Here is a 15,049-nt window from a genome sequence, read left to right as displayed (position 1 = left end):
ACACGCTCTTTGGGCTCGTCACGCAATCTTCCTTCGTTGGGGAGGAAGATTGCGTGACGAGCCCAAAGAATGTCTGCTTAGGGGGCTGCTCCATAGGTGACCACAAGCTGTGAGTCAGCTTGGTACACGAGCCATAATTGGGGACGATTATGGCTCCTGCTTGGTAAAAATATTGAATGAGAATTGTGATGTTGCGTAATATCAAAAGAAGATCAAGGTAGTTATATGCTTAACTTGATCTTTTTCGGTAATTGTTGGTTTTCAGTGTCACGCAATTCAAAATAGATCAAAATAAAAATCAAAACCGGTCAATAGATAAAGTCCAGAATCTGGGAAATGAAAGAAGGTAAATATGCAAAGACTCTCGCCAAAACTCTGCTCACAGCAATTTATCTTATGCGAGATATGCGGAGAAATTTTTTACTCAAATTTATAGAGATTTGTATGGAGACGCCATGCTGGTGCCCATCCGTATGGGCACCAACATGGCGGTCGGAAACCAGCAGAAACATCTGTCACTGAGTTTTGCTACAAAAGCGTGAATTTATCCCTCGAGGAAATCTAAAACATTAAAATAATACTTTTTCGGAGCGAAAATTTGTATGAATGTTAGTTTTCAGCTGCTCTTATACATCATCATTAAGTAAAATCCCAGGAAGATCAATAGTTTTGTAGTTCGAATTTTAGTGACGTCATGTGAAAACCAACAATAGCGATTAAAGAGTAAATACCAGTCTCTATCGGAGTATTTGCCTGGGCTTAGTTGTTCAAAGGATAGATATTGTGGATAACGTCATCCTCGCTAGCCAATATCCGTAAGTGTTAAGAATAGAAACCACGCTATCTACTGGATAGTGATTTATCCGGTAGATAGCGTTATCGATCCCCGGAGCCAGATGCTTTAGGAGTGGATTAGGACAAGCCGTTCTGGTAATTCGGAAGTCCCGGGTTAATCCCCCACCCTTTCACCAGATGGCTTGTTCTCATTAGTCCGTAGTTCAGTTCTCTACCCTGCGTAACAGGTGTAAAAGGTGACCGGGTGTACCGTAGGAGTGTATCGAAGGGGAAGCACACGCAAAAGGAACGGGAAAGGGAGGCTTTCTTTCCCCTAATATCCAATCACAATCTGCCCCTTCCCTCTCCGTCGCGCTTTGCAAGTACCTAGTTGCTAGCCTTTTCTACATCGCTCCTGCCAGTTGGCATTTTTAGTCATTTTACCTGATTATGTTCATTTCTAATGTTTGTTTCATCCTCTGGAAACTCGAAGTGCATGAACGCATGCATTTAATTTTATACTTTACTTGGAAATTATTTCCCGGTTAGAGTCTAGGTTAAATCAACTTTTAACTGTTGTACGAATAGATACGAAACTGTAAACAAGAGACAACGAAATGAATCGAGATATCAATTGTCAAGACCGAGCCGCGATGTCCCATGATGAACGGGACAAAAGATATCAGTTCCATTATTAGCGACTAAAGAACACTTAGAAGACGGTCGTTATGATGGGTAGATAACTTCCGTGCCCACTGAAGTCTTGAGTTGGTCGAGCCTGCAAAAGTCCGGCGTTCAACATATACGACATATACCTATCTGTGGTGAATGAATATGCTACTCAATAAGAAAACAGAGCACCTTTATTTGTCTCTATGACCGATGAGTTTCCAAGAATCAGACAATGGCATTCAAATTCATAACGTCATCCCACCATCTGCTTGTCAATAGCAACCTTGATCAAGCAAATAGACTGATTCGGCGAAAGGTTTCTAGGTGGCCGCTTCGAGGTTTCGTTGTTTGGGAAAACAGACTGTCTAAGCACGATGGAGCAAAGCAAGCTTTCAAAACAAGCCGAGCAGCTTAAGGCTATGATCCAAGACTGGATTCCAAAACGGAAAGCAAGCGTACATACTCTGCGAGTCTTAGCAGATAAACTAATGGAGCATCACAATAATGTGTGTATCGCAAAGGTGGCAGGAAGTTCTGCCGCGGTTGCCGGATTTGCTCTTGCAGCAGTTGGCTTTGGCCTTTCTTTTGCAACGTTTGGGGCCTCTCTTATACTCAGTGCGGTTGGTTTGGGTGTGGGGGCTGCTGGAGGAGTAACAAATGCTGGATCTATGATCGCAGAAGCTTCCATTCAGAAAGATACTTTCACCACCGCTCAGAAAATCATCAACGACGACCGAGAAGCTACGAAAGCGATTGAAAAGCTCTTAGCAGAATTCGGAACAGAAGCGCAGAAAAGCAGAGTAGGAAATGGATTAAAGGCGGGTATTTCCAGTACTTTTATTCTGAAGAACTTCGTGGAAACTGGCTTGAGATTTGGAAGCAGGATCGCCGGCACGGCTGCCGGCGAAGGGGGTGAAGCTCTATTTCGAGGTCTCAGTGTAGCAGGCAGAGTCGCTCACATTGGCGGCTTCGCATTCAGCGCTATTCTCCTACCAGTCGACTTGTACACTTTGGTAACTAACTCGATCGAAGTCGATGGAGCTCGGAAAGGCAAGAAGGATAAAGAACCAAAAGCAGTGAAGAAGCTGAGAGAGCTGGCGGATGAATTGGAAAAGAACATGCCCAATGAGAAGGATTTTGCTCGAGAACTAGATTCCTTCATTTCAAAGGCATTTTCCACTCAGTAAATCGAAATACATAGATGTAATGCCGTTAAAATCATAAACTTAGAGGAAATCATTATTCCATTCTCGAGACAAATATTGCTTCACGAACATAACAATCAGAATTTGCGTTCTTTAGATCTTGTAATCGAGCGATATAATGTAGGAACAGACTTCTGGGTTTTAACGATGGGATCATCTCGAGGCTTAGAGCTGTATGATTAATTACAGAACAGTATGGATGAATAAATCCATATAGTCTTCATACACTGAAAGAATATTGTATAGTATACAATATTCTTGTCGTATTACAGAAGCACTGTAGACCAGACTAATCTCATAAACCGTGATCGCATAACATCATGTCGGTAGTGTTTTGTGAACTAAATCGCCATGGTTTCTAGTGCTTTTCGGGAAACTCGGTCATCTAAACGTATTACAGAGGGTGGTGACTTCAATCGTGGTTAATCAGAAGTCTTTCTGAGACTCACACAAAATACAACCAAGTCAAAAACTCTCAGCGACAAACTATGTATTATTAGGCGTAAATACCTAGCTGTTATTGAAATACAATGGCAGCACAAAATACAATTTTTTTTTTCGATTTTTAACCCATTGAAGCACGTTTATCGAGGCAGGGTATACTTTCATACATTGCTTTCAAGGTTAAGACCCTATCTAGTTCCTCAAAATGCACACCTATATTCGGAAGCAGTGTGTGTTTTTTTTTTTCCTGAAAAAGTAATATTGAGGGTGACTATAGATTTACTAGAAACCTTGACTTGAGTCGGACACTTTATAGCATAGGCTACCAGGCTTTCTTAAACCGTACAGGATCAGTTTCGTCTCGATGAGGCGACGAAGACGTTGAGAAAACACTTTGCATGCTACGGAAAACAGTTGGAATTTCCCAAGATTTTGCTTACGCTGGAAGACAAAATATCTTGCTATTACGCTCGATAGACATAACTATCACAGTGCCGCATAATCATTATGCGAAGTATGGGAAAGTATGGGAAGGCGTCTCACCTCTAGCTTGACAACGCAAAAATACAGACGGCTATAGAGGACTCTAAAATAAAAGTGATTTATACCCTGTGTCATGATTTCCGAGAAATAGAGGCGGCTCCAGACAAGTTGTAACCTGATCGAGTAAATCTACTTAGCTAGAAATCAAGAAAGCATGAAAGTTCATCATCCCTTCTTGCTAAGGATTGTATTTCTTCCCTAAATTGTATAATAAACGTCATTACTCTACTCGAACTACACAATTCGTTCTAGTCGTCATGAAGGGTAGATGAATTCCATACCCAAGTCTTGAGATCAGTAGTGGTAGAGCCGGCTCAAGTCCGGCGCTCAACGTATACCTTTCTGTCGGCAAGTGGTAAGTGAAAATGCCACTCAATAGGAGTCCAATAGGAACACGGAGCACCCTTAATTTGCTCTCATAACAAATGCGTGTCCGAGAATCAGACAATAGCATTTATATCCATTACGTCATCCCACTATCTGTGTGTCAATAGAAAATTGATCAAGCAAACAGACTGATTTGGTGAAAGGTTTCTAAGGTGGTTCCTGAAGTCCTGGTTGTTTTGGCAAAACAGATTGTCTCAGCATGGTGGAACAAATCAAGCTTTTAGAACAAGCCGAGCAACTTAAGGTTATGATCCGTGACTTGATTCCAAAGTGAAAAGCAAGCGTACATACTTTGCGAACCTTAGCAGATAGACTAATGGAGCATCACAATAATGTACACATCGCAAAGGTGGCAGGAAGTTCTGCCTCGGTTACCGGATTTGTTCTTAAAGTAGTTGGTTTTGGCCTTTCTTTCGTTACGTTTGGGGCCTCTCTTATACTCAGTGCGGTTGGTTTGGGAGTGGGGGCTGCCGGAGGAGTAACAAATGCTGGATCTTTGATCGCACAGGCTTGCATTCAGAAAGATACTGGATACTGGAGCCAGGATCGCTGGCATTGCGGCCAGCGAAGGCAGCGAAGCTTTGTTTCGAGGTCTCAGTGTAGCAGGCAGGGTCGTTCATACTGGCGGTTTCGCATTAAACGCCGTTCTCCTACCATAGGACCTGTACACTTTGGTAACCACCTAGATAGAAATCGATGCAGCTCGGAAAGGAAAGAAGGATAAAGAACCGGACGCAGTGAAAAAGCTGAGAGAGATGGCGGATGACTTGGAAAAGAACATGCCCGATGAGGATGATTTTGCTCGAGAACTAGATGCCTTTATCTCAGATGCATTTTCCACTTAAATCGAAATGCAAACAATGTAATGCCGTTGAAATCATAAAATCAGAGGAAAACATTATTCCATTCTCGTGAGAAATACTACATGTACTTCACAAACATAAGTATCAATAAGAACAATCTGCGTTCTTTAGATTTTGTAGCCAGATACTAAGAGGTAGGAATTGACTTTGGGTGTGCTCATCTCAGGGTTTAGAGATGTATGATTAATTAGTGTAGATCAAATAATCCGTAGTCTTGCTACATTGAAAGATACGTGTTATATAATGCATTATATACAATATATAGAAGCATTGTAGCCCAGACTGATCTCATAACACCGCATAACATAGAACATAGTGTTATGTAAGTGCCGTGGTTTCAAATTCTTTTCCGGGAAACTCGGTCATCTAAATAAATAACGGAGTATTTACACAATAAACTAGCAGTAATCAAAGATTATGTGAGTGCTATCATAGTTAATAGAACTATGGTGCGATTGATGCCTTTACATTTTTAACACCTTGAATGATTTCATTAGCTGACTTTCATCTCCTGTCTATTGCTAAAATCAACATTTTTAAATCAAAAACCGAAGTTTTAGACAGATATAACATAATGAGAAAGTCCAGTATTTTCCTGTACTTATTGTTAGCAAGTAAAGATCCTCTCTATAAATTACGACTTGTTAATACGCTGCGATATAGAACAAAAATATTTACATTTGCCTTCAAACTTCATGCTTAGCATTTTCTGCTATGGCCCTCACGTATCCAGATATTTTTGAATCCGTAACTTTTATTTTCCAGATACGGCTTCCGTCCACACGCACCCGGCGAATTCGGCAGCGAATCCGGATACTTGTGAATCCGCTCTCCAGTGGAAAAAACTGAATCAGCAACGAATCCGATAACGGGTATTTCGGCTTCGTCCACAAGAGATCTGGGAACGAGATTAGATAACGTGTGGATGGTAAATCCGGATATTTTCGAATCCGGTGACGTAGCAAAATCGTGTCCAGTCTCTTACCGAACAATAAACCAATATGGCGGCACAACGTGTGGGCCTAGTTTCTCTACTTAGAGTGAATCCGGACACCATCGGATGCGTGTGGACAGGCGAATTCGATTTGAATATATATACGCTACGTGTGGACAGGGAAAATTTTGAATCCGGGAAGAAAAAGTTGCGGATTCAAAAATATCCGAATACGTGTGGACAGGGCCTAAGGGTTTTACAAAACCGGGCCACTTATTAACATAATCGCTAAACGTTTCTAACGAAGCATATAGAAACAAAAGGAACCATTCAAATGCAATGATGATATGCAAATGAGGGGCTGGGAGGTCTACAAGTTAGCCGACCTTGGCTTCGGAGTCCATCGATTCCGAACAATATTCGACCTTGGCTGGATACAAACTGAACTATTTGTCGCCACTGGAACCAATCAGCAAATGTAATCGAAATATAGCCAATGAAATATGTATATAACCTGCGATCTGGCGGGGATTTTTGTGGAGAATGGGGGAAGGGGAAAAAAGACCGTTCTTTTTGTCCCCGTGCCCCGCCTGTGAAAAAAAAAACAACGCCTGATCGCAGATTAATATGTATAGCTGTTCCCACGGTTAACATCCCAAAGCCAAGGCGATTCAAAGTCGTGTCCGTGAACAGAATAAATATTTTTTCTTAGTTGTTTAACAAAAGCACGTCATCTCGCATCCCAACGAAACAGGCCACGTTTGTGTTGACCTGGACGGTCCATATTTGGCTAGAATCATAGAAAACGAACGAACGATCGAGAAACCAAACCATCTCGTTTGCACGTGCTCAGCGATGCGCCCCTGCTACAAGCAGAATCCTTTGCCAAAGGAAAGTGTGACGTCATTCAGCCAGCCACTTGTGGCTCGAAAGAGGCTGGCTTGCGTCAACAGGACACCCACGAGATCTCAGCTCACCACTTTGTCGAGCACATTAACATGTAAACCAATCTGTTTCAGAGAAATTAGAAAAATTAACTTGAATAGAGTTAACGCTGATTTTTTTTGGAAACAAATCTTCTTTTTAAATCTTGCAGGTAGCGGCTTCTATCATTGCTCTGTTTGCTAAAAGCTCACTCCAGTATGAAGGCAAGTGAGATTAGCTTACGTTTTACTACACTTTCACCGCCAGAAATAAGAGCCAGAACACAGATATATTTTTTTAAAAAAATTCTTCCATGAAATAATTTGGTTAACCCGTCTCCATATACAACGCACACCAATTCTCATGCACGTTACTGTTACATTGTTTTACTAAACCTGTCAGTTTAGGTAAGAAGTCAATTCATCAGTCCCTCACAGAACCACTGTCTCTACAAATCACTTATTGGAAGCAGAAGGTGTTCACAGAAAAACCACTCTGTCCCATCGCGGTCATGTCAGGATGTAGTAGAAAGGGAGCGTGGTGAAGTGAAGTGAAAACTCTGCGGGTAAACTCTGTACAATCCTGTAAGTCCCTTAGTTTCATTTCTTAACGACTATGTTGAAAATGGATCGAGTTCAAACAAGGTTTATTCAGAGCTTACAAAGAGCAAATATTCGATTCAAATTCAAGTAAAACTGAAATAGTGTTTCAAACGGTCTTAGAAGCCTTTCCGGACCAATAAAGGATCAGATTCATCATATATCCACACCTGTTGGAAGGTCGATAGCGAGGTCAAGATCGATCCTCCGATCCAAACAGAGTATCTACCCTCCGGGACGAAGCAACGATCTCCATCTCTCATTGTGGAGAGAAGTGATTTCTTTCTGCGTTTTCTTCGCGATTCCTGGGAACATGGTGGAGCCACCAGACAACACACTGTGTTGGCGTATAAGTCCTTACGGATGTCCACGTCGCACTTCATGATGGAATTGTAGGTGGACTCGTGGATGCCTGCAGATTCCATTCCAAGGAAAGAGGGCTGAAACATGGCCTCCTGACATCTGAAGGGTTTGTTACCAATAGGCTTTTGTACATTATGCTTTTATTTCTACACTAAAATGCTCCACCTTAATGCTCCCTTTTTTTCCACTAAAATGCTCGGTTTCCCCAAAAAAGGTCACTAAAATGCTCAGTTAATCTTCATACATAGGGTTTTTTAAATTTTAATAATTTTAACGTTTCAACACAATTAACAGTTCAGAGCGCTTAACAAAAACATATACTTAGTATAACAAGTTAACAACAACGTATGCAATAGTTTTAATACACCAAAAGATAATTCTTTAAATGATCTCTTGTTCTGTTAGTCCTTTGTCCCCTTTCAGTAACACTTAAGTGAAGAGACGAAGTTTAAGTCTTCATTTTCTCGTAAAAAATAATTTTTATGTCTATTTTCTGTGGAAAAAATATTAACTTTCAGGGAAAATGACACTAAAATGCTCAAATATAATGCTTAATGCTTTTGCCTCACTAAAATGCACAAAAAAATGCTAGCATAATGTACAAAAGCCTAGTTACCAATGGTGATTCCCTAACCTTAACTTGTAACTCTTCTCCAAGCTGGAGCTGGAGGCAGCAGTACCCATTTCTTGTTCGAAGTCAAGGGCAACATAACACAGCTTCTCTTTGATGTCACGCACGATCTCACGCTCGACTGTGGTGGTGAATGAGGGCCGGTGCAACTCTTCATGAGGTAGTCTGTTAAGCTTCTGCCGCGATTGACCGAGGCAAATGTCAAGGCGCAGGAACTGAGCAAAGATGGTCCGAGGTAGATCGCTGTCACTAGATTGAGAGCGAGAGCGAGCGACCTCGTTGGGTCTGAGGATCGAGCCAGTTCAGTACTGCTATGCCAATTTACAGTGTGTCTTTTCTGGACCATTATGGCTATCTGTGTTATGATATTTGATTTCGATGATTCTTTTTCTGGAATTGCAAGAGATTCAATTTCGTTATAGATACACCGAGAAAGTATGTCCTTTTCCGAAAAATTGAAACAAAGCTTCAGCCAATAAATTTCTTGATCTTGCCAAGGATGCTGAGTCACGGTGAGCGAATTTTTGTGAGAGAATTGTTTCCAGTTGCAAAGATACAGTGGGCCAGTTGTTTTATCGCGCAAATTGTCTTAGCATGACCGAAGAGCAAAGTCTGACTTAGAGCGGCGGTTGTCTGTTTGGATTACGAAACGAAAAGCGACCGTTCGCATCTTGCGAGTCTTTGCAGATGAACTGATGGAGGATCATAAAAATGTGTGCGTGGTAAATGTAGCAGGAAGCTCTGTCTCAATTGCTGGGTTTGCTGCTGTGGCAACTGGCTTTGCTCTTTCCTTCGTGACGTTTGGAGCTTCCGTAGTACTGTCTGGAGCTGGTGCTGTGTTTGGGGCCGCAGGTGGACTGGTAAATTTGGGATCTTCGGCGACAGAAGCGTACCTTCAGAAAACAACTCTCCACACTGTTGAGAAAATCATCGAAGAAGACCGAGAAGCCGCAAAAGCCTTTAAGAAGCTCTTGGAGGAAGCAAAACAGCAAAACAAGCTAATATTGGACGGAATACGGATGGGATATAAAGGTACAAGAATTTTACAAACCTGCGTACAAACAGGGTATAAAATCGGAGTCAGAGTTGGCGCGCAAGCAGTCGGCGAAGGCGGTGAAGCTCTGTTCCGAAGTCTCAAGATGGCGGGCAGAGTCGCTCATGTTGGTGGCTTCGTTATCAATGCTGCTCTTCTGCCACTCGACATCTACACTCTGGTGAAAAATGCGATGGAAATTGATGCATCTAAGAAAGGCAAGAAAGTTATAGAACCTGAAGTGGTGAAGAAGCTGAGAGAGATTGCCGACGAATTGGAGAGAGAATTGCCTTCTAACGAGGACAATTTTGCTTGAGCAGACTTGATTTTCTGATCAAAACTGCGAACAACCCCAGGCATCCCTGTACTTTATATTCGTCACTTGAACAATGTGTATATAACGAAAGCCAAAACCGTAAACGGTTAACAGCATAGACATTACTTTCCAAAACGAACGATCAAGTTCTTCTTATTTCTAGGAAAATGCACGTAGGTTTAAAGTAATCTTTTATAGATGGCTTTAACAACGACGGAACGGCCTTTCCGCTCGTCTGATGCGGTTCCTTTCTTGTTAAACCATTCTTGCGTGTGTTTCAGTAATGTACATTGTATCATTCCAGCATGTAACTTAAATTCCTATTATATGCATTGAATAAATAGACTGATTAATTTAATACGGAGGTCAGTTTTGATAATTTGACAGTATTAGCGTTTTCCGGGAAAACCTGCGTCAGTAGAGGTGATATTCAAGACTGAAGAGATCACGTAACCGATTGAAGGATAAACGGCGCCAGGCTAGACCTTTTCTTGGTTTTATTTTCCACAGGGGAAACCACCGGGGCGTGTATTGGATTTTTCGCCATTTTAATGCAGGCATTTTTGATGGCTTCATTTATTCATTAAGACAAAACAAATTGGGTAGAACACAGCTACTCTTTTTATCTAAAAACGACAACAACAACAATGGTGAAACTGACTTTTTTCCGATCCAAGACAGAACAACACCGAGTCCGCTGAAAAGCTGCCGCGGCAGTGGAAGCCTTTTGCTCAGGTCAGAGCGAATAGGCGGCATTAATCTAGTAACTCGACTCTACAACTTCAGGTGCCTAGGAAAGACTTATTCATCAAATCTGTCGAATGTAAATCGTGTGGCAATGTTAGAAAGGGGGTGATGAAATGGGGGGAGGGGGGTGGGGGAGATTAATTCTGCGCTCGAGCTTAGTGGCCCATCATGCAGACACTTTGTTTCCATAACATGAAGCGACTAGCAGAACTGCTGCTCTTCTCCAGGATGCTAGTCCTTTTAATAGATGGTAACCCATTTATGTACCTTGATGGAGACACTGTGAGGGTAAATTATAAAAATAATTATTGTTTCATTTCTCAATAATACACCACAATAACACCGTGCACCCATTCGTAGGATTGCTCGCCATCATCCTTAGTCAAGCACATGGTTTCCCAACCATAAGCTACTTTAGTCAGGGTTGATCCCGAAAGCTGTCCTAAGTAGGCTTATAGTGATTTTTCCCTTTTGCAAGATTCAACAACAATTTAGTTTAGGAGTCCTAAATTTTAAGATGATCTGAAGTTGTCAAGAAATCGGTGACTGATTAAAAAGTATTTTCTAAGGACAACAAGCTTCTCAGTGTTATTTTGTTGGAGACTGAGATTTCAAAGAGAACGTTACGCTAAAAACTCTGTTGAGGATTGGCGGTGATTATCGATTACTCAACCTTTATTGTGAGACAGGTGGATTTTCAAGATCGGTCGAAGCGTCGATTCATAACCAAATATGGAGAAAAACTAGGGAAGAATCTTTCAAGAATGGTAACAAAGCTGCTGATGAAAGAATCCTGCTGCTAATGAATTAACTGAACTCGAAGAATAAAATATTAAAACTAGAAAACAAGAACCAGTCGTCTCTCTAAGAAAACTTAAATGATGCTTCATTCGCTTCAGTTGCAACAATAAGCGAATGAGATCGATGAACGAGAACTTGAATAAATCTTTCAACAAAAAGAAAAATATCTTAAGACTGCCGAGTTGTCTGTATTTTAAAAAGACATAACGGGAGTCCAGCATGGGTTTACGAAAGGACTCACAGGTGGTCTCGGACGAGATTAACATCTCCTTTCTCTTTACAATATCAATAGATATTAGAGCGAACAGGTGAAGAGAATAAAGAAAACTATCAACTAAGGGTGGTCCAGATGTGTCATCGTATTCTCACAACTCACATGAACGCAATCGTTATGCAATCTGTCAGGAGAACTAACATTTCTAGCTACATGCGGAAAGAGCTTTACAGCGCATGTGCACCGAACTCGACCTGTATAAAGCCGCAAAACCCATCCTGATTGATGCCGTTTGCACTTGCTCGTTCGTCGTTGATGTAAGGAATTGAGAAAGCTCTTTCATTTCAGCTGATCATCTAATAGCTAAAGAAATGGCCGATGAAGACGTTGCTGCTTTGGTTATTGACAATGGCTCCGGTATGTGTAAGGCCGGTTTTGCCGGAGACGATGCTCCCCGTGCAGTTTTTCCCTCCATCGTTGGTCGTCCAAGACATCAGGGCGTGATGGTTGGTATGGGTCAGAAAGACTCGTACGTCGGCGATGAAGCTCAGAGCAAGCGAGGTATTCTGACTCTGAAATATCCCATCGAACACGGTATCGTCACCAACTGGGATGACATGGAGAAGGTAATTAAAACCCTAAGGATTAGTTAATACCAGGCACGAATTCCACTGCTAGTTCCAGATTTCTAAATGTCCGTGAACTCTATTTTAAATTTTAGATTTGGCACCACACCTTCTACAACGAACTGCGCATAGCTCCTGAGGAACACCCAGTTCTGCTGACAGAGGCTCCACTCAACCCAAAAGCTAACAGAGAAAAAATGACTCAGGTATTAATTTGTTTTCTTTTTCTTTTTTTTTCCCTGAAAAATTAAACATTTTTCACCTTGATTAAAGGCTTTGAAGTGATCAGTTTATACCCAAATGGTCGCTTTTCATTTTTTCAGCGCGTAAATTTTGAAATTGTTTTATTTTACACCTGTCAAGTCAATTTGGAACTCTTGGAAATTTCTGTTTGTATAGGAAAATTACAAGTGTCCCGATTAAACAAAAACGTTGATTCGCCTTCAGAAGAATTTTCCGGAAATGTATAGTCCCCGACTCTTCTAACTTCTGAACACAAAAGCATCATTTCCACAAGATATTACTACTACTTGTTTAACACTAGTTAACGTAAAAAAAATTCAAGGCAATTTTCTGTAGTAAAGCATAGATTGTTTGTCAGTTCTAAACGTGAAGTGCAGATCATAGTTTTCTCATCAAAACAAAACACTTCCGGCCGGGAATCGGAAAAAACATAATATAGTTAGCGGAATTCCTTATATGGTTAAAGATGTTGCCGGTTGGTCAGCGAGTCACTCCTGCAGTTTGAATTAGTTTTCAAAAGTAATACTGATAATGAATTAAACTTGAATAAGCATCTTAAGTTAGAAGGGAATCTTCATTTACAATATTATCCTCATTACCGATAAGTAATTCAGTTTTTGATCGAGCTACAAAAATACCAGTTCTGACTATTGAAAGGACATAGAACGATGGACTATCCCGGAACATTCCAGCCCGATGTATTGGATGCTTTTTGTTCAACGCTGATTGAAAAAAACTCAAAATTTTACAAAGAATGTAAAGGCTTATTTAGTGCTTTTGCCACCCAGAAATGTTGCTGGTTTTGAAAGCCAGTATCTACTTCAATATGACACCCAAAGAACTAATAATATCACCATGTACTAAGTTTCACTAGATATTAACGGTTTGGAGTCAATTCATATCTAGCACGATGCCCTCTTTACGCAAAGTCGCTAATGAGGAAAAATGTAAACAATGACGTCAGCAAAGTTCTCATTCTTACATTAACCGCGAACTGACCTTGTTTTCTTTGCCTGGAGCTTTCCAATTGGAAAAAAAATCACCCTTTGTATGAGAAAAAGTCTTTGATCTCGCTTTTGTCCTCAAAGTATTAGAGTTGGTCATGATAAGAACGCGTAGCAACCTAATTGACCCTAGTCAGCTTCCGCCATTCATTTTCGATGCCATCGAAATGATTGATATTGCATGGTGATGCGAAATCTTATTGCTTCACTGTAAGTTGTGTTCCTGAAAGTATGTTTAATTACCTTTAGTAGTTTCAGAGTGATTTCCTTCGTTTTGACATGCTCCGAATAAAATATAATAGCCAAACGCTCGCATGTAAAACAAAAACAAAGGTGTAGCTGACTAGGGGCCTTTAAGGGGGCACAAGGACTATGCGAGAGCGCGAAACGCACCAATGGGAAAACGTTTACTGCTTAGGAAAAATTAAAAAGAAGTGGTCCATTAACTATTTGTTGTTTTAAATGACCGTGCTTGTATCTCCTTTTCACCAACCAGATCATGTTCGAGACATTCAATACTCCGGCAATGTATGTCGCCATTCAGGCTGTGTTGTCTCTCTACGCCTCTGGCCGTACAACTGGTATTGTCTTTGACAGCGGTGACGGAGTCAGTCACGCAGTTCCCATCTACGAAGGTTACGCTCTTCCTCATGCCATCCTTCGTCTTGACTTGGCTGGCAGGGACTTGACAGACTACCTCATGAAGATTCTGACCGAGCGTGGCTACTCCTTCACCACCACAGCCGAGCGTGAGATCGTGCGTGACATCAAAGAGAAACTTTGCTATGTTGCTCTCGACTTCGAGCAAGAAATGACGACCGCTGGCTCAAGCTCCACCATGGAAAAGAGCTACGAGCTTCCGGACGGTCAGGTCATTACTATTAACAACGAGCGTTTCAGGGATCCTGAGGCCCTGTTTCAGCCCTCTTTCCTTGGAATGGAAACTGCAGGCATCCACGAGTCCACCTACAATTCCATCATGAAGTGCGACGTGGACATCCGTAAGGACTTGTACGCCAACATAGTATTGTCTGGGGGCTCCAGTATGTTCCCAGGAATCGCTGACAGAATGCAGAGAGAAATCACTGCTCTGGCTCCACCCACAATGAAGATCAAGATCATTGCTCCTCCTGAACGTAAATACTCCGTATGGATCGGAGGATCGATCTTGGCCTCGCTGTCTACCTTCCAACAGATGTGGATTTCCAAGCAAGAATACGACGAAGCAGGTCCTTCTATCGTTCATCGTAAATGCTTCTAAGGCTAGAACTTCAATTTGCTTTCATTGAAACTTTAATTGAATATTTGGTCTCTGTTATTTCACCTTTAACGTTATATACAAAAACTCCCCCAAACCACTTCTCCGTGTAGAAAGTATTGTTTCGTCAACTGTTGGGCATCATTAAAAAAAAAATGAAAAAAGAATGTTTTGGTTGTGATTTAATGGCATCAAATTTCTTCAAAAGAGAGTAATATTTGTTGTGAACGCCTGAAAAAGCGACGATCACGTGACTAACTTGAAAACCTGTCTTTTCACATTGCTCGACTTCTTTAGTGACCGCGCAATCTAGTCAATATACAGTCATGTGAACGAAATCACGGTCAACCGGACATCAACTGAGAAAACAAAACAATAGTAATTTTGAAACAGCTTGATCGACATGGCGAACGACATAAAATCCTACGGAATGCCATGGGTACGTCAGTGGAACAAACTCCGCGCAGA

At 41.4% G+C, this 15,049-nt stretch overlaps 3 protein-coding genes and 2 pseudogenes across 3 annotated transcripts; 4 read left to right on the top strand and 1 right to left on the bottom strand.

Annotated features, from left to right (window-relative positions):
• Window positions 1–1,721: 1,721 nt before the first annotated feature.
• LOC110065114 (uncharacterized) lies at window positions 1,722–3,876 on the top strand. The gene has a single exon (XM_020772210.2). The coding sequence runs from the start codon at window positions 1,821–1,823 to the stop codon at window positions 2,631–2,633; it is 813 nt and encodes a 270-aa protein (XP_020627869.2). The 5' UTR covers window positions 1,722–1,820; the 3' UTR covers window positions 2,634–3,876.
• A 253-nt stretch (window positions 3,877–4,129) lies between these two features.
• Window positions 4,130–5,593, top strand: LOC110065115 (uncharacterized; annotated as a pseudogene).
• A 1,443-nt stretch (window positions 5,594–7,036) lies between these two features.
• LOC110065176 (actin, cytoskeletal 3-like) lies at window positions 7,037–8,613 on the bottom strand (annotated as a pseudogene).
• A 17-nt stretch (window positions 8,614–8,630) lies between these two features.
• LOC110065177 (uncharacterized) lies at window positions 8,631–10,046 on the top strand. Its single transcript, XM_020772280.2, has one exon. It carries the CDS (start codon window positions 9,035–9,037, stop codon window positions 9,686–9,688), a length of 654 nt encoding a protein of 217 aa, XP_020627939.2. The 5' UTR covers window positions 8,631–9,034; the 3' UTR covers window positions 9,689–10,046.
• A 1,720-nt stretch (window positions 10,047–11,766) lies between these two features.
• Window positions 11,767–14,748, top strand: LOC110065201 (actin, cytoplasmic-like). The gene is made up of 3 exons (XM_089290418.1): window positions 11,767–12,076; window positions 12,172–12,282; window positions 13,820–14,748. Exons 1-3 carry the CDS (start codon window positions 11,822–11,824, stop codon window positions 14,582–14,584), a joined length of 1,131 nt encoding a protein of 376 aa, XP_089146544.1. The 5' UTR covers window positions 11,767–11,821; the 3' UTR covers window positions 14,585–14,748.
• The last annotated feature ends 301 nt before the right edge of the window (window positions 14,749–15,049 follow it).

This window comes from Orbicella faveolata, unplaced genomic scaffold (genome assembly GCF_042242905.1).
Source record: "Orbicella faveolata isolate gen_17 unplaced genomic scaffold, um_ofav_v1 contig_2, whole genome shotgun sequence".
Lineage (NCBI taxonomy): Eukaryota > Metazoa > Cnidaria > Anthozoa > Scleractinia > Merulinidae > Orbicella > Orbicella faveolata.
This window is presented reverse-complemented; position numbering and strand designations above follow the sequence as displayed.